General features: G+C 45.2%; 1 protein-coding gene across 1 annotated transcript; it reads right to left on the bottom strand.

Annotated features, from left to right (window-relative positions):
* Positions 1 to 145: 145 nt before the first annotated feature.
* Positions 146 to 25,488, bottom strand: FYTTD1 (forty-two-three domain containing 1). Its single transcript, XM_075938187.2, has 9 exons — positions 25,287 to 25,488; positions 19,802 to 19,933; positions 14,353 to 14,498; positions 12,889 to 12,992; positions 8,538 to 8,634; positions 7,355 to 7,419; positions 4,650 to 4,724; positions 3,909 to 4,035; positions 146 to 2,226 (listed from the first exon to the last, which is right to left on the bottom strand). Exons 1-9 carry the CDS (start codon positions 25,369 to 25,371, stop codon positions 2,131 to 2,133), a joined length of 927 nt encoding a protein of 308 aa, XP_075794302.2. The 5' UTR covers positions 25,372 to 25,488; the 3' UTR covers positions 146 to 2,130.

Genomic DNA, 25,488 nt, shown 5'->3' with positions numbered 1-25,488 from the left:
AGATTTCTTTATGTTTACTTTCTGTATGTTCCTTGAAAGTTTAACAGCTACAGTTAATAAGTACTGAATTCCCCCTTGCAGGATATTCAAAATCTGCATAATTCATCAATATACTGGCCAAAGATTTATAAACAGGCACAAAATGTGAAACCTGTAACATTTTATTTTTAAAAAACCAACAAGCTTCAGAATAGATCCAAATGTTGTAACGTCTCCAAAAAAATATCAAAAGGTACAGTGTAAAGCCATCTTCTCATTAAATACAAACTAGCTTTTCATGATGCATTGCATCAATGTTTTGCATCTATGTTGCATCCTGGTACATAGGAAACATATGCACTAGAACAGGATGACTACCACATTTTCTACCTAAATTCTAACAGAGGGACTTTTTTCAACAATATTTCTACTGGTCATTAAAAAAACCCTTAAAACTCATGAAGTTTAATTTAATTTTTCTAGGTACGTTTTCAAAGTTAAAAATAAAGGGTTAAGTACTGAACAGTGTCAAGGATGCATTTTGACTTAACTGCTATATAAAAGAAAGCCCTTCCACTGTCACATGCTCTCAACATTAAACTCTTGGGTAAACAACTTGTTCGCTCAGAATTTCAGAAAAAGTGCAAAGAAACCAGTTTTTAAAAAATTGAATCCATAGCCTTCCAAGCAAGAGAATATAAAAACTACTTTGCCCCATCAGTATTTGTGGTTGCAGTAAGTCAACAACTCCTTTCATCTGTATATCTAAGTCCCACTGCTATGAAAATTGAAAATTCACTAGCTTATTGATTAAAAGTAATTTTACCTAAACAATTTTGAACAGGTGATCTGTTTCCATTAAGGGTGTGAATGCACAACGAGGATGCTCCAATTTGGTGATCATCCTACAGACAATTATGCACATGCATAGCTTTTACCTACGCTAGCAGTCTCATTGAAGTCAGCAGGATTACTCATGTACATGAAGTAGACTATATACTTAAGTGTCTGCAAAATGCGGGCCTCTTCTCCGAATAACTCTTTCCCCAGCTTCAATAATGTCAACATACTTGACATTACTTCAGGTCAGGCTCACCCTTGATTTCTCTTTGGTATTCTACACAAACAGGTGCCTTTTGATAGTCTACTTGTGGCTGCTTCTTAAAAGACCAAGGAAAGCCTTTAGGGGCAAGGTTTATGACGTTAAAAGTCTAGATTCTGGGACGGTTAGGAAACCTGGCATGTTGCATTTTCTTGTATGAAAGTCAGAATTTAGCTTTATAAAAAGGGACACCAAACACAAACATATTGCATTAAATGTGTGAAAAGCCTAAAAAGGGAACAGAAGGGCAGAGTTTAAACAAAATGTAGGAGACTGAAAGTTGCATTTACTGAGAAAGCAGATACAATATAAACATCTGCAGTACAAGCTTCTCTAATACTGCCCAACCAATATACCTAAACCCTGCCTTGGACGGACCAATTTTAAGGATGGGTAGAATACTCTTCATACTTATTAAGTATCTCATCTTTCTGACAATAGTTTTACTTTTTCAAATGAGGATGCCAAAAATTTAGTCTCTAAGGAAGAAAAAATAACTTGTCAAAAGCATAAAGAATTCCAACCAAACCCCTATGAAAGAGAAAGAGGCAGTTATGTCTTGAACAAAAATAAACTCTCAAACTCAGGCTTTATGCCAAACTGCCATCTGCAGGGAAGTTTTCTGACAGTCTCCGGCCCTCCAAAAAGAAAGATTTGTAATGGAAACGTAGACACGAGCCTCACTATAGCAGGGATTGAGGAGCAGATGCTGAATGCCACAAAAATAGTTAATTTTTGCCTTCCATCTGTACTTTGGCAGTGAGGGAAACTAAAATAAATCCCCTGCCTTAATCACCAGCTGGGGTTACAGAAATTTGTTTAGATCACGACATGACACCACTTACCAAGCAGATCAGTTTTTCCCATTTTTGCCTGGGTCATCATGTCTTTTTACTAATAAAAGTAAAATCAATAGGATATTTAATTGTGTCTGCATCTTAACAAAAAGTCTGGAGAACATCAGTGACATATGCGATACTCTTCTGTGCACTTTCATCCCAGTTTCTCAGATCAGTGGAGTCTTTATGTATATGTCCTTTCGAAAGCCTCTAACCCACTGTTACAAAACGGCTTCCTTTGTTCTGAGACAGGGCTGTTCTTTGTTCCTTGAGGATCCCAAAGCGCTCATTCAAAGTAATTCCAGTCTGCAAAACAAAATAATTTCAGTATAAAGCTTGAAAAATATTAGACTGATCTGTTACAACAACAAAGTTAAGACAATGAGAATATCTGTCTAGTTCTACTCAGTTGTTTTTCCTCTACTGAAACAGGCATCTGAGTTGCATGTAAACAAACATTGAAGAGAAGTTAGGTTTGTTTTCCTTCTTTTTGAAATATTTAAAAACAAGTAGAACCACCACCATATAAGATGCAAGAACATTAATTTAGTGTTAAGCTGCAAGACCAGTTAGGAAATGCAAAAAATTAAGGTAAAAAATGCTGAAAAATGGAACTTTTACTCCTCAGATCTGTTCTCCATATTTATTAAATTACATCTGCCAACTTGAATGATTAATACAAGTTTTTACTATTTTATACTCATGGGCTGTGTCTACATTAGCATCCCTTTTCCAGAAAAGGGTGCCAATGAGACCAGTCGGAGTTGCAAATGCCCCGGGGATTTAAATTTTCCCCGCGGCATTTGCATGAACATGGCTGCTGCTTTTTTCCGGCTCAGGGCTTTGCTGGGAAAAAGCGCCAGTCTAGACAGGGATCTTGCAGAAAATAAACCCTTTTCCGGAAGATCCCTTATTCCTGATTTTAAGTAGGAATAAGGGATCTTCCAGAAAATGGTTTATTTTCCTCAAGATCCCTGTCTAGACTGGTGCTTTTTTCCGGCAAAGCCCCGACCTGGGAAAAAAGCGGCAGCCATGTTCATGCAAATGCCGCGGGGAAAATTTAAATCCCCGGGGCATTTGCAACTCCGACTGGTCTCATTAGCATCCCTTTTCCAGAAAAGGGTGCCAATATAGATACAGCCATGTTGTTTTAGAGCCCACACAGTTGAGGGGGAAAACTGGATTCTATTCTAGCTAACAATTCACTTACTGGAGCTGGTGCACAAGAACACTTGCAATATTCAGTATGTATGAGGATTCCCAAAAGGAAGGAACTCAGCATGACCATCTTATTCTAGGTAACAGGGAGTCCATTTGAAAAAAACAGCTTTATTTGTAAAGCAAGATTTAACCTGGAACCACTGAATGTCACATAACACAATGACATTTTTACAGGGTATTTTCACAGCATGATTTTAGTTTCACTGCCTGAAACACTGATGAGCTAACACTAGTCTGAACTTTTACTTATGTATTTTCTGGTATTCTGAATGTCATTCAGTCTCCTCCGTATTTGTTTTCCTCTTTCCTTAAGACGCAGCTGTTGCATAACTGTAGAGTGATGTAATTCCGTCTGGCAACTTTGTTAGACACAAAAAGCCCACATTCTGAAACCATGAAATTGCACAATTTTGTTTTCCCCAAATGTCAGATTTTGATCTGTTCCACTCTGTAGACTTAGGCGTCACGGTACTATGACGCTGCACATAAGACCACTGCGCTACACAACTATTATGTTTTTAAATCCTATGTGAGGTAGACAGGCAGAACAGATTTTTTTAACGGGTAGGAAAAAGCATGAACAGGGAGGTTAGGTACGTGTCCAGAGTTGTACAGCGAGCTAATGCCAAAACAGGAAGCAGAATCAATAAGCCTAACTGCAAGTCCCCTTGTTTAGCCCTAGATAACGCTATTAACAAGGAATACCATACACCCCTTTTATTTATATGTTGAATAACCCCAAGTAAGTGTTAGGAAACAGCTTTTACCTGTTTTCCAACACTGTTGATATCAAACTGCAATGTAACTCCTTTGGGAATTTTCTTCTCTTCTGGTTGGTCCCTCTTCATTAGAAATGGTGGCATAGGAATAGGAGTTAATCGTGGCTTCTGAGAACTGAAAGATGACTTTTTTTAATGGCAGATTGAATAAAGATTTATGTAACAATAATCAAGTGTTACAAAGCTGAACTATGAAAAAAACAAGTGTCTATACTTCCAAGTGAACTGCTAATTTCTCAATAAAAGGAAGAATTATTAGAATATGGTTGAAATACTGACTGGGTGGTTGGGAGTGTTTGATAGTAAGTAGACACAGGGTATAACCATTCATGACTTCACTAAAAACAAGTATCTATCCACCGATTAAATGGACTGAAAAAGAGAGCAGTAGAATTGGCAGTCATTCAGACTTGGTGAGGGGAACTCAGCGTAGTTCTGATAGGATAGAGGTAGCAGGTGAAAATTTATCCACCTAGGAATTCTAAACTGCCACACAAACTTTTCAATCCAAGCCCACATCAATCTCTTCATTTGGCAATTTCAGGTACATCCCAACAATTACACATTATCGGAACACAGATAGAGAAAAAGAATGGGCCTGATCTTGCAAAGCCTCCACAGAGTTCCCGTTCAAGTCATGGGGAGCTCTAAGTATGGAGAACTTTCTTCAATGGTCCCAGAAACAATAACTGGAATTATGAAGGAAGAAGATTGGAATGTTCTACTCACATTGGGGATGGAGTTGCTCCAGGGTTGTCAATAGATACAGTCAGAATTCCTCCGTTTGTAGTGGAAGTTCGCCATCTAGTTTGAAAGCACAGGAATCGCTGAAATCCCAGCATACCATTTGGGCTTTACATGAAATGCATGTTCCTGACTAGCCACTATTTTTAAAATTTGTCAGAACTCTAAAAAGAGAGTTTTCAGAATACAGGGTGCTATACAAAGACTACACACAAACAGACAAGCTACATATCTATATGGACCATTAGCAAACAGAGGATTTGCATGGATACAAAATTAGGGATTTAGATTAATTGGCTAATCAAATACTTGATGCATCGACTACTCAATTAACTGATAAGGGCGCCTCTGCCTTTAAAGTTTAACAGCCCCAAGGCTGTTGCTATACTTCAAAGCTGAGTGCTGTGGGGAGCATGGCGCCAGCAGGCGACTCAAGCAGTCCCCAGCTGGCCCCGGGATGAATGTGGGGATTCTAAGTGGCAGCACCACATGGAGCCCAGGATCTGGCCTACTGCTACTTTGAAGCACCCCTTCCTCTGCCTCCCTTCTCTCCCCCCCCCTTCCGATGGAGGCAACAAGGGAGACAGGGGGAGAAGCAACTAGTCGTTCACATCCCTATACAAAATATGTATCCGTATCCATACATACAAAAATGAGCTGCGGATATTTGCATCTATATAAACTGAGCACAGGCATTTGAAGCCATGATGTTGTTTCACTATTCAGAGGAGTTCTTGCAGACTGCCATTATGTAATCTACCCTAGCATTTCAATAATTGCTAGAGCAGTAGTGGGAGTTTCTGAAAACATTCGGTGTAGGTAAGGCAATCTGGGTGGGCCGAATCCAGCTCTGTCATTCTGTGGCCCAGTGGGAGCCTCAGCAGGCTTCCTGCCTGCCATGTCCACACACACTGCTCAAGCAGCTGGCTGCAGAGGCCACGTGCATCTATGCACACTGCACCCCAGGGTGGGAGAGGGGATGTCGCATGATGCCCCCATCCCTAGCACAATCTCGCAGCTCCCATTGGCCAGAAACCAACCAGAGCTGCCTGACTGTGCTTATATGGCTGTGCTTGCCATATAGGCAGTACATGGAGGGCCCCGCCCAGCGCATAGCACATAGCGAACACATAGCCCCCGCAATTTGAGTGTTATCCAGGGACACAACAGGTAGGGAGCCTGCCTGAGGGTCCTGCTGGGCTGCTGTCCAGGAGCCACTTAGGTAAGCACCCCCTCACTCCCCAAAACCTCTGCTTCTTCTGCACCTCTGCCCCAGGTCACAACCCTAATCCTCTGCACCTCTGCTCCTACACACGTACTCTCTTCCCAGATGGTGCATCCCAATCCCCTGCCCCAGGTGATAACCCAAAACTCCTGCAGCCCTGCTTCAGGTAACACCCCCTTCCCAGACCCTGCACCCCCTCCCGTAGCCATACCTCCTCCCACACCCTGCACCCAGGACCCCAATTCTCTGCCCCAGGTCACAACCCCTTCCTTCACCTAAACTCCCTCCAAGACCTTATACCCTCTCCTACACCCCAGTCTTATCTCAAGCTCCCTTCTGCAACCAACCCTCCTTACAGACTCCACACCTCCTACATTAAGATCATGGAAGAGTGCAGCCCTTGACCACTTACCAAATTCTCCGAGTGCCCCTCACCTCCCCCATCAAAATGATTGCCCACCCCTGAGATAAGAACATAGTTAACGACCATGTTGGGTCAGGCCAAAGGTTCATCTAGTTCAGTATCCTATCTTCTGACAGCCAATATGATCCATCAAATTTAATAGCGAGTCTGAAATTCTGTGACATATGATACTCCCATACGAGCTGTCTAGTCTTCCTACTATTGCTTGCCAACCCTTTTGCATATCCACAAAGAGCTTGGGAAGTGAAGATTCCCTCTTTCTTGACAGGATGCCAATTTTAACTCCCTTTTCACACATAAGCCTGGCAAGTGGCCTCTCTTACTGATTTTAAAACTGTTTTGTAGGCACTGGGTTTATAAATTAGGCATAGTAGCTGCCACAGCCACCAGGTTCTTAATACATTTAAAAGGCCAAAGTGTAGCGGGGGAGGAGAGGGGAACCAGGCACAAGCCACGACAGCTGATTCCCGGCTCACACCTGGGTCGTCCTCCCCCCCTCCCCCCGCAGTTCTTCTGCTTTTTAAACGTATTAAGAGCTTGGTGGCTCTTAATACATTTAAAAAGCAGAGGCATGGCATCTGGGACTGGGCCAAATTTCAAAATAACCCGCTATCCCAAAACGTCCCTTACTCCTTGTGGAATGAGGTTTACAGGGATGTTGGAATAGCGAGCCCATTATATTTCGAAATAATGGGCTTGCTGTGAAGACGCGGGATAGCTATTTTGGGATACTCCGGTATCCCGAAATAGAGCTGTAGCGTAGACATAGCCATATTGTGCAAGTGATCCCTCCAGTTCAACTAAGAGCAGCTGTAGGAAGTAAGGAGGCAGGTGGGAGGGGGGAAGGGATAAACACAGTTTCCTGCACATAGTACATCAACCAAATTCACATCAGTACTCATCTCAGAAGTCATCAAGAGAAGGTTCCAGTTGCCACAACAGGAACAAGGTACAGTCCTCTGGCTATAGAAGGACTAAACCAAAGTGGTTAAGATGTATAAGGCCTTAACTGCAGCTCTTGAGCTGAAATATGGCACTTACTGGCGAGACCTCTTTGTTGCCTGATTATCTAGAAGTTCTTCTACCGGCTGCACTTGTGCCTGCACCTGAAAACACAGAAAGATAGGTGCAGGATTTGAAAACTGTTTCACTTTCTGATCTTGCAATATTAGGTTAAAACATGAACAACAATTTATGAATCCATCATAGTATGTACACCAAAAACAGATACACAATTTCAGTGCTGTTCAACTGCAGAGGGTCATATCTTAGGCCCCAGTCACTCTCATGTTCCCTTAGAATATAGCTATTTTTATAGAGAGATTAAAATGAAAAAATTGACCATAAAATGTAACCCAAGACAACAGATAGGGATGAGGGATACTCCATCCAGTCTAAGATCCAGGCAGGATGGAAGTTTACTCACACATAGGGCTGGAGTAGAGAATAGAGCGTCACAAACTGTGATGCGGTTATAAGCACAAGGGGCTGTAGAGCACATGGCTACAGCGTGTGCAGGGGCGGAGCAGGCAGAAAGGCTGATTCAGGAACCACTGCTGGCTGGTAGGTCTCCTGGCAGAGCCTACCTCTAGCACCCTAGTCCCTCCCTTCCCGAACTCTCTGCCCCCCCGCTCCTGCCCCCTATTGCACATACCCAGATCTGGCACCCCAAATCACAGACCCTTTCCTGCCCTAGCTCACAACCCAAATCCCTGCCCTAGGTCACAATCCAATCCCTTCCATCCCAGTCTAGTGCCCCAGGTCACAACCGCCTCCTTCACCCAACCTCCATCCCAGACCCTGCACCTCCCACCATTAATATCATGGAAGAGTGCAGCTCTTGACCACTTTCCAAATTCTTGGAGTAGCCCCCCCCCAGCTTTAAAAGCCCATAGGAGCTACACAAGCTTGCCACTATCATGGAATACGCACACCAATTCCATACATCTCAAAATGATTCAGCAGTTTTTGGTGAACAGATTCACATATTGCTCTAAAAGTAATCTTTAACTCAAGATAGGACCAAGTTTTTCCTGGAAAGGTATGCTGCAAGGTCACCTGAAGTGCTGTTTTCTCAGAAATGAAAGAAAACACATCAAGTGAGTTTGAGAGTTGATCTAACTAGTCTGATCCACCAAATGAGGGGCTGAGGAAGAAAATGACATTCAATTTTTACTCGAGTGCACAGTATTTTTTTTTTTAATTAAAAAAATGTTTATTGTACCTTCAGACCCCTCCTGAAGAGGAATGTTGCTTGACGCATGTCTTTCTGCTGGCTTAGTTTATTTCCAATTCTGGCAAAAGCGGATGGTATATTACTCCTGTAACATTTTGCAATATAAAATCAGTATCATTATCAAAAAAAATTCTTTTTAGAGAAAAATAGAACAAGACAGGACAATGGCATCAAGGTGCATACTCTACAATGCATCACTAAAAAGAAGTGTCACACAGTAGCTTCATTTAGAGTCTGAGCCTTTTAACTTAGTTTGTCCCAAACTAAGTATTTAAATGGGGATAGAGCAGGTTAAAAAGATCAATGCAAATTTAATAAGACACATGGAGTTGTAATGGCTACAGGAGAAACAGTGCCTTAGACCACTTTTTAGTCTCTCAGGTGCATCCTATAGGTGACAGGACTGACTTCCTGCACCTCGTTTTAGGTGGAACCACTCAGTCTGCATCTCTGGACTACAGCCCTCCTCCTATCCCCCCCAGTGCCCAACCATGTCAATGACAGAGGTAACTCAGGTTTGATACCTGTGAGAGTTTCTCTCTTCAGAAACCTGTGACAGCATATTATGCATGGGCACAAAAACAGTGTCTTCAAAACAAACCATTGTTAATTAATTCCTCAAAAGGTATTTAGGAAAATGGGCTCAAAATGAAAGTGCTAGGTGCATGCCTTCTTACCTAAGCTTAACCTTGCTATTCTTAGCCCAAAGTGGTCCAGCTTATCTCCACATCGGAGTTGATTTGGAAGAAGCCATCTGCTCTGCTCAAAGCCACATACACCCTCTGTTTCTGTGTTTGTCAATAATAGGTGTTGGGTCTTCTCTGCTGACAACAGGTTTCCCCCCGCTTCTTCCAGGGTTATATTGCCCCACTCTTGGTGTGGAGGCCCTCCAGGAGGTCCAAAATGAGTGAACTCTGAAGGGAGGCTCACAGAAAGATTGGTTCTAGAAGTTGGTGGTGCCTTGGGCTTAATCCCTCAGAATGTAACTCCCAAGAAGGGCTGTCACAATGAAGAAGGTTCCCCACAGGGACCATAGGGAGCTGAGAGCATGGCACCTGTGAATCCATGACAACATGGTAGCAAGGATGGTTGGCAAATGCAATATGAGCTTACTATCTCCCTGCTTTGCTCACGACAAAGCCAGGATGAGTTACTTCTCCCATGTGGATGGGGACCAACCATGGGTCCCACTCTGATCCACATGGGAGAGGTTGTGACCAAAGCTAGGAGCTGACTGTCTACTCTCACTGTTTGGGATTTCCTTTGATCCTATGCTCAGCCGTACAAAATTCTAGCCTGGCCTAGAGCCAGACAGAGGGGGTATTACCCAACAAACAGCTTTTCCTTTGTCTCTTCCAGGATTCTTATGTGTGTCATTGTATTATTTGCTGTTTCTCCTTGAACAGCCCACTTAGATTTAAACCCTAAAAGTAAGGCAGGTTGATATCAACTGATAACCTGAAGTACGTATGACATTTATTGATTTACTGACTCACTCAAGAGCCTAGCAAACTTCCAGTTTGTGTATTTACACTTGCTTAACTACCTTGCTTGTGCTGTTGCCCACACAAGCAATGCACTATATACAGTACTCTGCAAATATTAATGCGGCCACAAACTGCTAATTAGGTAGGGGAAATGGAGATTCAGTGCAGCTTCACAAAATCCACACAACTGTCCGAGCCAGTATCAAATCAAGAATTCCTAGCTCTCAGTCTTGTGCCTCAGCTGTGAATCCTTTTGAAATGGTATCTCGAAAGATTAGTGTACCAATACAAGTCAATATTTTAATTCAGCTGTGCCCTCAATAAAGAAAATACGTATTTAAGTGAGCGTTGAATGATAATAAAATTGCTTAAGTCAGCATTTCTCAAACTGATTAACTTGGGGGGGGAAGGTCGCAGCTGGATTCACTTGCAACCCCTCTCTCCCGGGCCGCGAAGAGCGGCGGAAGGCAGCCGTCGGCAAGCCGTGCAGCGTGGCTGGGGCTGCGGGACTCCAGGAGCGCAACTCAACTGCAGCAGGAGGCAAGGCAGCAGGGAGAGTGAAGCCGGCACTGGCGCAGGAGCGGAGAGGTGAGGAGCTGGCCAGGGCACGGTTGCCGGGTGACCGAACACTTCCAGCCTGGAGAGGGCGGGGTCCCTCATGCAGCGGGATGGGGACTGGATCAGGGCAGAGGACCCAGAGGTAAATAAGGGTATGTGGGGGTCAGAGGAGGAGGCAGAGAAGACACAGGAGAGGAGAGAAGGACGGAGGGGAGGAGAGGAGAAAGAGAAGGCACCAAAGGGATGCAGAGCAGAAAAAAAGAGGCACAGAAGAGAAAGACGGGGGAAGAAGCGTGCGGGGGGGGGAGAAGGGTGTTGAGGACCGCAAATGCCTTGAAGGAACCCCAGGAGGGCAAGGAGTCTGGTGAGAAGGGGAGAGGAAGTGACCCAGGGCAGTGGGGTGTCACAAATTCATTTAGCATTTTAGGGGGTCGTGGTATCACAAAGTTTGAGAACCCCTGGCTTAAGTTATTATGGTCTAATTGTCAAAACCATTTAGGAAGACTGTAGCAGTTTTTTTTTAAAATGATGGAAATTTGGAGACTTCTAAGAACATCTAAGTTATGCACTCCTGAACAAAAGAGGCCATACGGATGGAGAATGGGGGGAGGAGGGGCAAAACCAACCAAACAAACAACAAACAAGTGATTAACAAAGGTTAGGTTGATTTTCTTAGTTGGAATCAGCCTAGTCATCTAATGGAGAGAGTGCTACCACCAATATTTGGATAGAAATAGAAAGTTATCCAAGAAATATTCTACCCCTAAAACAAAAATTTAGTCTTATGCAGCTCATGATTGCACTAGGGATGTTAGAAAGCGAGTAATCAGCCAATCGTGTAGTCAGAGTTTCCATTGACTACCCGATAAGGAAGGAAACCTCCAGGAGTCATCGCCCACTGTGGCTCTGCAGTTAAAATGTAGTTAAGAGTCAGGCAGGCAAGATCCTGGGCCTGGCACAAGCCAAGATTGAGCCAGGATTGCTAAGCCCCAGCTCACGTTGGGTCCAGCAACCCCTGTCCATGGGGGGTCCTAGCAATAAGCTGGGACCCCCACAAACAGAGACTACTCTGGCAGCAGCCCCTGTTTGCAGCCAGCCCTAGCTGCTGTTGGCGAACAGGGGCTGCTCCAGACAAAGCAGCCTCTGTTCGGGGCCAGGGGCTGTGCTGCAGGATGCAGAGCAGCCTGGGCCCACCACGGGCAGGGGCTATATTGTGGCAGCCTCCCCTTTCTTCCCTCGCCTGGCGCTGCTGGCCGATACGAGGCAGAAGTGTACGGGGGTAGGGAGATGGCTCTCCCTCAGCACCAGCTCCCGCTCCCCCCCTCCTGCTGCCTCTGATACAGAGGCAGTGGGGGAGAGGGTGCGAGTAGTCGACTATTAGCTTACATCCCTAGATTGCACAGTCCACATATTTAGCTTTTCCACTTGAACAGGATAGAAGAAGTGAATGTTTTATTTTGGCCAGAACCAGAGGACCCTTGTCCACATACAAAAGTTGAATGGACAAACCCCCACATCATTTGACTCACAACAGAGTGAGACTACACAATAGTCACTGTAGCTGACTACATTAGAATGTCCTACTCTCAATGGAAAGTTTGCAGTTTTACACAAACTTAGGATACAAAAGGGCAAACGTCTGATTCCCAGGAGCTGGGACTGGACAAAAAGGGATAATCGTTCAAAAACCATCATGTTCTATTCATCCCCCCCCAAGCATCTGGCATCAGCCACTGGACTAGACAGACCATTATTCTAACCCACTCTGGTTGTTCTTAAGTGAGCCAGACAATTAATGAGAATCTCACCAATAGCTATGGGGCAATGTTTAATATTTAGTGTGCACAATATTGTCTTGTATGATAAACTATTTTTAAAATAGAAGCATAAGCCACCTCTTATCTGCGGTTTAACAAAAACCATTGGAATAATTTCAGAGCAAACAAAGCACACTACAGTTTTCATGAAACTGAACATGGCAGTAGTTCCCATAAAAGGGTCTTATGGTTAGAGCTTAACTCCATGCATTAGCCATTTTTCTAGAGCTGGAACACGCATGCTACATATTTCTGATAAATGAAGATAGAGAACCAGGTATAATCCCATCATCAGAGCACACAAATCATGGTATTGCATGAGGGCTACTAACTGTACAAGATTAACTGTATCCTCCTATGCTGCCACTCTTAAGTCTCTTGATCCCATGCCAGCACTGCCAGACACAGAATTCTTCATCGTTATCAAAGGGGTTAGCTGGAAAAAGCATCTCAAAACCACATCGTTATAAATCTCACCTCCTGTTTAATGGGACAGGCCTCCTGAGAGCTGGCATTTGTTTTCTCTGCAATTCAAACTGCCTTTGAAGGGTTGTTTTCCTTTTCAAAACTGGGTAGTTTCGCTGTGTGTTCATTATAAATAAAGAAAATTACTAAATATCCAAGTAATAGTTATTTAGATTATGCCCTTTCATAACTCGTTCAAATGTAATAATATTAGCCTAACCATCTCATGGATTACTTCACTGATGCTAATGGATTGACACTTATGCCATGAACAGTTTTACCTCTGTTCTAAGATTATGTATTCCCTTCCTCCAAGCCTCCCCCCCTCAGACCTCAAAAAACTGCCCAAATTTAGACAATGACCAATGTCCAAGACCTGTTACAAGTTGTAATTCAGAGAAAATACTTAAGCATAACTTGTATACATCTGAAGATATACACTACAGGAAGTTCTAGGATCCTTAGTCACCCTGGTTTCGGCAAACTTTGGCTGAAGAGGTCACCCCAATTCAACCATATTTTCTTAACTGTTGATTCTCCGTATGTGTAAAACACTTCTTTCCCCTTAGAAAGGGCTTGTTCCCCCTCCTGCCTGAATCCTGTAAGAACACCACAGTCCGCTGTGATGTCAGGAATCACTTGCATGATTTTGATGAATTCCATATTCTAGCGTACTTGCCACAAGACGAGCACACAGCCTGGCCTAAGTCAACTCAAATTTAGAACTTTGTTAAGTTTTAAAAAAATCTACTACATTTGTCTAAGATTTGGTATATTTCGTCCTGGACCTGTGCCTGACAATTTCTGTTACTCATTACTTGAGTTAATAGATTTAGAGAGTCTGCTGCTTGATGGAGTTCCAGGACTAGGTACAAATTCTGTATGTCACTGTAGAGAGAATCTCAGGTTTCATATGGCAGAATGTTTCTATTCTTAATTTCTGCACATCACAAGAAAGCAGAGATTAACAGTCCCATTCTGATTACTCTTCTTACTTGCCCACCTGTAACTGTGCTAGAATTCAAATAATTTCAGATATGATATTCCAAAATACCTTCATATGGTACAAATCACTACATTCTGGCTTTAAGTTTTTGTGATTATAAGCTCTAAACCCAAGTCAAATCTGGAACGGAATGGGGGGAAGTAAGCTAGGATTTAGAGTTAGGCTATTTTAATATAACGTTATGAGCTAGTAATATAACAGTAAAAATGCATTCAGAACTAGTAAATTTTTCAAGTAACTGATCTTGGACAAGTTATGGCGACAAGATTTGCAATCCCTCATTTAATAGACAGGTTTCACCAGGTACTTATATCAATGTATTTATAGTTTAACTATCACATTTTAAAAACTAACCATACTGCATCTTTTATAGTCTGCTTGTCTCTCAATTACTCAATTCTTACTTGTGGAATTACTCTCCCATTGCCAAGCACAGATAGTTATACAAGACAGAAAAACTGTATTCCTACCTTCTCACTAAGTGGTTGTCTGTTCAGAGGACTTATCCCTCCACGTGAACCTAGTACTTTCCTGGCTGCCAAGCCAGTTATAACTCCATATGGCCGTTTCCTCCCTGTTACTCTCCTTCTGCGTCCCAAACGGTTCTTACCGAAACCTATTGGGGAAAAAAAGCAGTACTACTGAACTGTTTCCCAAGGACACACTGCAGTCAGTATTCCCTGTAAGCTGTGCACTTGTGACTACTCAGGAAAGATTCAAATGCTGCCCAGCTGATTAGCAGAGCACCCAAAGCTAGGTTTTTTGTTTCTACTGGTGGTGCACATGCCTCAGTCACACCGTTTATTCTGCACATGGATGGAAAAGATTAGAGAAAACATTAACCACAGCCTATAACCATGGACACATGATACTCATTGTAACTGATCAGCTAGCTGTCAATGTAAGCTAGGGATGTTAGACACATTTTTCCTGACCATGAATTTGGTAGGTAGGGTTGTCAGGTGTCCGGTATTCTTTCCTCTGGTATTCTTTCACCCGGACAGTCTGGTATTTGCGGGATCCATCACGTTTAAAAAAAAAAAACACCCACCACACAAAAAAACCCAGGAAATATTGGACATGTGAAATGTGCGGTATTTCCTGTTTCCCTAGGACAGAAGCCTGGCAGGGACAATTTTCCCCTGACACGTCTGGCGGGGGCAGGGGTGAGAGGAGCACAGAACAGCCGTAGTGAAGAAGGACAGAAGGGGGCAGTTGTTGGGCGTCACACTAGGGGGGGCGCTGGGCTGGGGTGGGAGCGGAGTGCATGCTGCTCTGGCCCACGTGACCAGCAGAGACCTGGGAGCTGGCCATGTAATGCCTCCCTCTACACAGTGTGAGCTGAGGCAGCCAGCAGGAGCAGCAACTCTAAAAGTAAAATTAACTTACCCAGTGGTCCCTTTCCTCCAGTGCCTGGCTCTGGGGTGGGGGGGAGTGGGCGCATTTGATTGGGGGGGCGCTCCCAGCTCTGGGGATGCCTGGCTCAGGGGTAGAGGTGAGTGCACTGGGATGGGGGGGCGCTAGGAGGGCCTGGTTCTAGGGGAGGGGTGAGTGCATTGGGGATTAGTGTGTGGCCCCAAACTTGAGGGAGTGGTGCAACTTTTGCTTAACATCTTTGGTCTCTCCCCCCCCTCTTTTTTTGGTCTTAACTTTGGTCTCCCCCCACCCCCAACAGATTTTTTTCCCTTTTGGGAGGGAGGTGTTTGGTATTTTTTGTTAAATCATCTAGCAACCCTATTGGTAGGGTCATACTTATAAAGCTGAAAGATAGCAATAGACAAGACAGTTCAGCAAGTGGCCAGAGACACAACCTGGCATGTCAGTGAAAAAGTCAACAGTTTAGGAAGACTCAGAGACAGAGGGAGTATAATGTAAACAGGAAGCATATTTCTCCCTAGTCAAATCAGGAATAAGCCAAACATGCTTGCGAGATGAAGTTTAAGGAAATGTGTATAGGATTCTTGTTTTGTATTGCAGCCCTGTGCACTTTGTACCTCTGTATGAAAGAATAAATGCACTGTTTTCAAGAAATTGAGACACACTTTGATCAGCTGCTGTCACACACTCCCAAATTTGGACTCATTGAGGTAGTCTTTGTTGATATCCAAAAGGCTAGAATCCAGAGCCTGATTTAACAGGGGGAGAACTACACAATTCCACCTCTGGAGAGATAGGCTCAAGGTCTGACATCCCGGGAGGGTGCATTCAGACCTCAGAATGAAACAGCGGGGCTGCTAGTTCAATAACGGGTTCAATAAAGATGAATTTAAAACAATTATTGCTGTGTCAAGGCAGAGATGCAATATTTAACCCCCACAACAAAGAGCAACGAATGGCAACGGTACAAGGAACGTCTAAACAATGAGTCAATAAATACACAGGCATTGACATGCTTTGGAAGAGAACTGTTCAGTCTGAAAAAAAGATATTCATGTGAATTGAATATCGCTCATTTTCCACTAGAGGCAGGTGATCCTGTCTAGCTGTGCAGACAAGAATGATTAGAGCTGAATATTTTTTTTTTTTTTTGAGATTTCAAATCTGAAAAAGTTTTGTAACATTTGCTCCTTTTAAGCTAGATCTAGTAATGGGAACTGCCCTCTTTGGCTTGCGTTCACTAAGACTGAGGAGAAAATTTTATTTCAGTCCAGTATTTGTATTACTAAATGTCACTTAAGATACATGTAATATTTTCAGTTCTAATTTTCATTTTTTGCTGTTAAGCTTTTGCATTTGCCACAGCTTGGACAGTGAAAGGAGGCTTGGCCATAAAGATATCATTTCCAGTCAAAGTAACCTACCCCTTCATGTACTAGCAAAATATTCTAATGTTTGGGCTGCAAACACAGCAGAGGTTCATTTGCAAATTTATTTTAAATTAATCATCATTGTTATGAGTTAGGTTTGATTTTCATACAAAGCCTCTGTTTTGGAACTAACACACAACTCATTACTCACACTCTAAATATACCTGAGTAACAAAGCAAACACTCTGATATATATATAAACTTTAACAACACTTCTTGTTTCTATTTTTTGTATTAGCAACAGTCTCCTTTTGTTTCTTACTAAAATTCCACTGTATTGCTAAGAGACAGCTGCAAGCTTACATTAAATTACTTGCTATGAAATGAGTAAATGGAATTTTTAAATGCCTCATCACTTTAGTGCATCATTAATCATGAGCTTATTATTTCATCAGAATTAGACAGTTTAACTTTGTATAGCTACTGTCATCCACAGTGCTGAGAGTACAAATAGTTACCTTCCAAACCATCAGTGTGTCAGCCACTTGTGTGGTTGCCCACCAAGGATCTAGTGCCTCAAGAGCATCTGAACATAGTCTACTGGAAACATTCATCATTACCAGTGAAATCTTTAATAGAATTAGATAGCAACATTGACTGATGTTTAACTATAAATCTCTTACTGCCTTTTCACTACCTATATACAGATCTCTTCCCCTGCACCACCAGTACACTATAACACTGTGGACCTGCGAAGTGAGACATAGCAAGATCTTCATTCGCAAAGGAGGTAGCTGAAGCAGCTGCTCACTCAAGCACTCTAGCTCCATCTTTTTGCGCATCCTGGAGAGTAAAGAACTTAGATTTCACTAGAGCAGGGGTGGCCAACCCGTTAAGTCGAAGAGCCAAAACAGCAGTGGACAGAGTGTGAAGAGCCACCTACCAGGGCAGAAAATTGGTGCGGAGAAAAAGAAAAAGAAAAAGAAAAAGAAAAAGAAAAAGAAAAAGAAAAAGAAAAAGAAAAAGAAAAAGAAAAAGAGCTGCACCGGGGGAAAATAGGTGTCGGTACGCCGTGCCAGGGAGGGGGCTCCAGGCCGGACAGTATTGAGGTCAGGAGGTGGAGGGTTGGGGTGCTGAGCAAGCTGCAGGCTTGTGGCTGCGAGGCTGCAAGAGTTTGGGCTGGGGTGCATGAGGGGCTAAGGGCAGGGAGGCTGGGAATATGATGGGCTCAGGACACAGATCTGCAGAGTGTGGATGGTGCAGGCGTGTTGTGGCAAAGACTGGGGATGTGGGGGTGCAGGAGTTTGGGGGATATGAGAGGCTCAGGACAGGGGGTTCCAGTGTATGACACGCTCAGGTTTGGAGCATGGGGGAATGCAGGAGTGTTACGATGCTGCCACCAGATGGGGGCTTGGCCCCAATTGTGGGCTTGTTGGCCAGGCTTCATTTTTAAAAAAGTATGTCAAACACAATGTGTTTCAGCACTATATTTATAAGAGGGGCAGGGAACCTGCTTTGAGTCAGGGGTCACTGAGCCACAGAAAAGTCCGTTGGGACCACACAAGTGAGATGCAAAAAACAACCCCTCCAAAAAACCCCAAGCCTCATTAATGTGGCCCCAACTGTGCTGGTGGAGGCAGGGAACAGAGTGCTGGAGCAAGGCGCTGGTGGGTGCTGGGGCAGGGTGCTGGTGCGAGGAGGGGTGGGTCTGGTCAGGGGGAAGGGACACTGACAGCTTGGCCAGTTCCTGGGGATTATGGGTCTCAAAGCACATGAGAGGATCTTCCCCTCCTCTCTCCTCCCTTTCCCTCCCATAAACAGCTGGCACGCTTCCTGAAACACCAGGTCTGTTGCTTGGCCCCTCCCCCAGCAGCCTGCTTTGGGTGTGAGTGTGTGTGAGAGTGAGTGTGTGTGTCCCAGGACTGCATGCCAGCTCCAACTTCTCAGGAAGCGCATGCTCTTCCTCTGCTCCCCACAACAGCCGCATGCTTCCTGAGAAGTTGGAGCTGGCACGCAGTACCAGGATTCCTACTCTATCCCCTCCTCCCCACAAACCCAATCCCCATCCCGTCCTCTCCCCTCCCCCTGCTCTAACCCAATCCCCCTCCCCCACAACCTTATGCCTAGGTCCCGGAGCCAAAGCCGCTGTTGCTACCACCACGCACATCTCCCCAGGCACTGGGGCACGTCGTCTGAGTGGCCAGCTTTGCACATGTGCTCGCCAGGACGCCATGCGCACACCTCTCCATCCAAATCAAACTTCCCTCCCCTTCTCTAGAGCCAGACACCTCCCTTCCCCACTGTAACCCAATCCCCCTCCCCCAATCTTATGCCCAGGTCCCGGAGCACAGCCGCTGCTAGTATGTGCAGGCTGGGATGCTGAATGCTACCTGGCCTGCACGTGCAGAATTGAGGTAGTGCGCTGATGCCCATGAGCAGAATGGCACAGGCCGTAAGCACGCATGTGGCTCAGAGCGGCCTGGCCGTGAGACCGGCTGACCTGAGCGGTTCCGGGTTCGTCCTGGTTCTGTCAGGAGCCACAATTTTTTCCTTTGCGAGCCGCACACAGCTCGCAAGCCACGGGTTGGCCATCCCTGCACTAGAGGCTTACTGCACAGAGGCAGTTTCACAGACTTGAACCGAGTATTGAAATGAAAAAAATGTATAGTTATCAGTTGCCTTTGTGAAGGGCCTGAGATACACAAACTTAATGAATGTGTGTAACAGTTTGGCTCTGGTTTACAGAAAGTTTTAGGGATTGGCAAGGACTCCAGGTTTTCCGACCTACAAACCCTGACCATTGTGATATCCTTCTCTCCCAGTCCCCAGAAGAGAATGAGATAGTCTATTGTGGACTACCTCTATCAAAACAACTTCCAGGAGGAAGCTGAACGAAGAGCGAGACTCCCTGAGTCATGGAACGAGCATGAAACATCCATAGCGTCTGTTGTCCATGGAAATCCAAACACTGAGCCCAAAAGGAAGCCTGGGAGACAAAACTTTTGGATCTTAAACTCTACACACGACAGCATTTGGAAGAGACATTGAGAAAACTATTAAGACAATTTTTTCATAAAAGTACAAAAAGAGCTGCTATCTGATTTTATTTAATAGTTGCCATTTCACCTCACAAGAATTATGAGAATTATGTTGTATTTTTATAAAGCAATACCTGTCTGCTGTTGGATTCCCCATCTGGTCCCCCACATCTTGAATTGCCAAGTTCCAGTCTGTTGAAACCTTCTCTTCATTTGGGGGGAGTACTGCTTTCTCTCTTCTTTCTTATTCAATTTAATTATATCATCTGCAAAAGTAAAGGTTTTATTATACACTTTAGACATCTATACTTTAAAGTAACAATAAAATCTTAGTTGCTTTGTTTTAAGCCTTACAGCTCTCACTCAGGCAAATTCCCAGAATCAGTCTTTTAGAAATAGTTCTCAGTGGGAGAGTAAAGATGGTATTTGCCCCTTCAAATTTATTGGTGGGGATGTTACTTGCAATTCACCACCCCTTTCACCAAACCTAACGTAATAGGTTTTCTAAGGCTATGTCTATGCTACAAGATAAGGTTGACTTTATTAAGGTCGATTTTTAACACCAGATTCTGTAAAGGCAAAGGTGCATGTCCCCACTGTGTGCCAGAATTAGACACAGTTCAAAGTAGCATGTCCCCAGTATGGTGGCTACCATCCACTTTGAGAACAATTCACTGTGAATAATTATCCCACAGTTCCTGTGCCCCTTTGCAGTTTGGGTTATGCTTCCAGTGCATGCAGGAACCAAAAATGTGCAGTGGAAGATTCTGGGTGCATGTTCCGCCTGCTTGACAGCAACAGCAAACAGTCTTTTTGCACCCTTCCCATCCTGCACCTGTTATCTGTACATAACACCATAAGCATGGAACCTCCCATTGAGCATCAAAACATTATGGCAATGATATTAACTAGAGATATTAGATAGCATGTAATTGAAAAGTCATATAATGGCACAAAATATCATCAGTTACATGACTATTTGATCGTCCCCAGGGGCAGAGCCAGCAGCCACTGCCTCACTCCTGGGAAGCCTCCTGCTACCTCACACTGCTGCCACGGATACAGAAGCAGCAGCACGGAGCAGCAGCAGCACTTTTCTGAGAGGGGTCCGAGCTCCCTGTGGACAGAGGCTGCTCTGCGGCAGCAGTCCCTGTATGTGGAGGTCTGAGCTCCCCATGGATAGGGTAGGGATGTAAGCAACTAGTCAACTACCCGATAAGTATATGATTATTAGGTAGTCAAGTAGTGACTTGATTAGTCACTTCCTCCACACCTTTGCTGCCTATCAGAAAGAGACAGCAAGGGGGAAGGGAGCAGGAACCGATGCAGGCGAAAGCAGCTTAAAAGCAAGTTCCCCCCAGCACCATCTCTGCAGGGAAGGCAGAGGCTAGTGGGGGAAGGGTGAGGGGGGAGAAGAGAACAGGTACAAGCTGGGAATCAGCTGTTCCAGCTCATGCCTAGTCCCAGACTCTGCACCTCTGCTTTTTAAATGTATTAATAGATGCTAGGCTCTTAATACCCTTAAAAGGAAGGGCTACAGTAGGGTTCGCTCACGGGGCTGGAAGCTAACCCCAATGTGGCTCTGCAGCTTTCCTGATTATCGACTAATCAAGTAGTTGATAGAAATTCCAACGATCACTATGGATGTTAAATATCGGTTAATTAAATAGTCAAGTAACCTCATGAATTCTTATTGGTTAGTCGACTATACTATAGTCCCTGAGGGCGGGGCCGGCAGCAGCACAGGATGCCAGGCAGGAGCTATTCCACGAAGGAAGCCACTTTAAAAACCAGCTCCTCTTGTGGATAGGCTGCTTGTCGCCCCGTGGGCTGCCTCTGATAAAGCAGCAGCAATGCGGGGTGGCAGTAGCCATTGTCTGGGGAAGGAGTTCTGAGCTCCCAGACTCGGCGTGAACTAGAACTGAGCCAGGCTGCCTGCCCACCTGGCTCCTAATATACTTTAAATGCAGAGCCACAGTAGGGGGGTAGGTCCCAGACCCAAAGTGAGCCAGAACTAAGCCAGGCTGCTGGCCAGACTGCTAAAAATATTACTGGTTGGGGAAAGGAAAAAGCATGTAATCTACAGCATTAACCTATACGCTTTTCCTTGGTTCATCGACTACACTATTACATCCCTATCAACTGCTCGATTACCAGATTAAATGCAATTTAACATCCCTACGACAGGGGCTTCTTCAGCACAGAGCAGCCCATATCCACAGGGAGCTCAGACCCCCATAGACAGAGGCCTTAGAGTAGCTTCTGTCCATGGCAACCTCAGGCCTGCCACAGACAGAGGCTATTTCACAGCAATCTCCTCTCCCCCCAAGCTGCTGCCTCTAATAGAGGCAGCAGCCCCCAGGGACTATAGAATAGTTGTGTATCTAAGATTTTATGCCGTTAAATGACTATTTGATTATCCAATATCTAACATCCTTACGAACCTTAACTCCTCTGAATAGCAGCACTATGTTGATGTTCCTCCTATCAACACAATCTATCTCCCTGGGAGATGGAACTAACTACAATGACAGAAAAGCACTCTCCTGTCACCATAGTGCCTTCACTTAAGCACTACAACTATACTGCACCAATACATCATTTTAAGGACTTGTCAACACTACTGCTTATGCCGATGTAACCAGCACTACTTAGGAGTGTGAAAAAGCCACACCGCGCGCGCGCACACACACACACACACACACACAACCATGTAAATTACAACAACTTAAGTGTTGGTGTTGATAGCAGTATGTTGGGTGGAAATGCTCTCACCTCTCATGGAGGCAGAGCCCAACCATGTAGTGGTTCTAGTGTAGACTAGCTCCCAGGCTAGACCTGCCCTAACAGACACATGGGTTTTGGGTCTAATTACAACAATCTATAAGGCTATGTCTACACTAGCAACTGAATGACAAAACTTTTGTCTTTGAGAGATGTTAAATGACATCCCCCCCAGACACGTTTTGCCCATAAGTGCTCTCCTGCTAATAAAACTAATGCCACTTTTTCAGGACAGAAGTATTTAGCTGGCAAAAGAGCCAACACAAACAGCAGCTACACTGCCCAACTTTTAGCGATACGACTGTCGATATAGTTGTGTTGCTAAAAGTTAAGTAGTGTAAACTTACCTACCACATTTAAAGTGCAAAGCCACAATGGGGTTAGCTCCTGGGGCCAGCACAAGCCAAGACTGAACAGTCCTGGGACCACTACAGCTTTGCTTCCTGTCCCCCATCCCCACACCACAGAGATAGTGCTGGGACCCCTGCAGACAGAGGCTACTGCCAGAACAGCCTCCCTGAACCTCTCCCCTGCCCGATAGAGCCAGTATGGGGGAAGGTGGCACTACAGAGACAGTGCTGGGGAAAACTAGCTTTTAAGCTGACTCCTCCCAGCACCCACTCCTTCCCCTTGACTAATTGACTACCCACTTACATCCCTAGTAGGGGCCTAATCATAATACACAAACAAAAATCAACTCTGTCCTCCCACATTCCTATCTTTAAGGGAGCTCTGAAACAGTATGTCACAAGTTTTGATCAAATGTAGGACTGTGTTTAGCCACTTGCCAAAGACCACTTGTCATACAATATAAATGGGCAAATTGTAGGCACCCTCATATTTTGAGTTGATCCGCAAAGAAAAATACAACAGCTTGTTCTCTTTTTTGCATCTTCATATGCATAAAGGCAACAAAGTTGTTATTCCCTCTTAAAAAAACCACAACTCTTTTACATTAAGATTCAGGTCTTGTTCTCCCCACACTTTTGGGAAACTTGATGGTAAGATAATGAATGGGATTAAGACCTCTCAAATTCAAGGTAAAATGGAATTAAAGAGAGATTTGTTTTAGGCAGTGTTTAAATGCAGCTGTTTTGGTCAACCCCCACTTAATCCTATAATTTCCATAAGGTGAAAAAAAAGCTCTCTGCTAAAGCCTGGCCATTTCCATGGTGAATACACCTGCGTTTCTAAGGTCTTGCCAATGGGTCAAGCAGGAAAAACAGGCAAGGGTGCGATTGCTAAAGTGAGAGATCCAAGCAGCAGCTTTTCTACTTAGTCTATAAGGTGCCACAGGACTCCTCGTCGCCTAACTGAAGTGTAGGAGCATAAGCTTTCGTGGGCAAAGACCCACTTCGTCAGATGCATGTAGTGGAACTTTCCAGAGGCAGGAATCAATATGCAGGCCAGGATCAGGCTGGAGATGACGAGGTGGATCCAATCAAGGAGGATGAGGCCCACTTCTAGCAGCTGATCTAGAAGCTCAGCAGTTTCTCTTTGAAGACTGGTCCTGAAGTTTTTTTGCTGCAGGATGGCTACTTTTAGATCTGCAATTGTGTGTCCACGAAGACTGAAGTGTTCCCCTACAGGTTTTTGTATGTTGCCATTCCTAATATCAGATTTGTGTCCATTGATTCTTTTACCTAGGGACTGTCCAGTTTGGCCGATGTATATAGCAGTGGGGCATTGTTGGCACATGATGGCATATATTACGTTGGTAGATGTGCAGGAGAATGTACCAGTGACAGTATGGCTGATCTGGTTAGGTCCTGTGATGGTGTTGCTGGTGTATATGTGTGGGCAGAGTTGGCACCGAGGTTTGTTGCAAGGATTGGTTCCTGAGTTCGGGTTATTATGGTGCATTGTGTAGTTGCTGGTGAGAATATGCTTCAGGTAGGCAGGTTGTCTGTGGGCAAGGACTTCAAAGAGAAACTGCTGAGCTACAGTTCATCTTTAAGTTTGACACAATCAACTCTGGATTAAACAAAGACTGGGAATGGCTCGCTAACTACAAAAGCAGCTTCTGCTCTCTTGGAATTCACACCTCCAGATCAGCTGCTAGAAGTGGGCCTCATCCTCCTGGATTGGATCCACCTCCTCATCTCCAGCCTGATCCTGGCCTGCATATTTATTCCTGCCTCTGGAAATTTCCACTACATGCATCTGATGAAGTGGGTCTTTGCCCACGAAAGCTTCTGCTCCTACACTTCAGTCAGTCTATAAGGTGCCACAGGACTCCTCGTCGCTTTTGCGGATTCAGACTAACACGGCTACCCCTCTGATACTTTTCTACTTAGGAGAACAATGCCTGGCCTTCCCACAGTAACAAAAAACGGGAACAGAAGCGTGAGTCACTGCGCCAGGCCTCGTCCCCTCCCTGAGTAGTCTCCTTTGCCGGGCAGGCCGGGCCAGACTTCCCTCCCTTTGCAGGGCAGGCCTCGAGCAGACTCCCCCCTCTCAGCACGGTGGAGCTCAGCCCGCCCGCCTCCCCCCTGCGGCAGTGGGGCCTGCATCTCCCCAGCCTGAGGCTAGGTGGGCTGCACGTGCCAGGCCCTGAGACACCGGCCCCCCCGCCGCCCCTCGGGCAGGGGACGTGTCCCCGGAAGTGCTCTCAGGAGCCGCCCCCTGCCATGCGGCCCCCCGCACCCCTACACTGAACCCTAGGCCCAGCCTCCCCCCGCGGTCTCCAGAAGTGGTCGCGCCCACTCCCCTCGCGCGAGACCCACAGGTGGTTCGGTCCCAACGACTCCCCACTCGCCCCCACCCACCCACCCCGTAGCTCGGCCCACGGGCGGCGTCGCCGGGAGGGGCCGCCGCCACCCGGCCCCCACTCACCCAGCGACATGTCGATCTTCTCCAGGCCCTCGCTGCTGCCGCTCCGGGCACCCGAGGTGGCCGCCCGGACTCGGAACCCATTCATGGCCGCCCCCCCCCACGCGACTGGCCCAACGGCCGCGCACTCTGCACATGCGCAGATAGCCGCGCCAAGCGACCCAGAAGCCCGTGCCGTGACTGGCCTTTGCGCGAGTAGAATGGG

Source organism: Pelodiscus sinensis, chromosome 10 (assembly GCF_052426305.1).
Source record: "Pelodiscus sinensis isolate ZL-2025 chromosome 10, ASM5242630v1, whole genome shotgun sequence".
In the NCBI taxonomy this organism is placed as follows: domain Eukaryota; kingdom Metazoa; phylum Chordata; order Testudines; family Trionychidae; genus Pelodiscus; species Pelodiscus sinensis.
The sequence above is the reverse complement of the archived record's forward strand: the minus strand, read 5'-3'. Positions and strand labels throughout refer to the sequence as shown.

Coding starts and splice junctions, on each gene's coding strand:
- FYTTD1 (XM_075938187.2), bottom strand. CDS start 25,371: ATGAATGGGTTCCGAGTCCGGGCGGCCACCTCGGGTGCCCGGAGCGGC. Junction 8,635..12,888: donor CCTGTCCCATTAAACAGGAG/GTGAGATTTATA, acceptor AAAATGTTACAG/GAGTAATATACCATCCGCTT. Junction 7,420..8,537: donor TCTTCAGGAGGGGTCTGAAG/GTACAATAAACA, acceptor CTGTGTTTTCAG/GTGCAGGCACAAGTGCAGCC.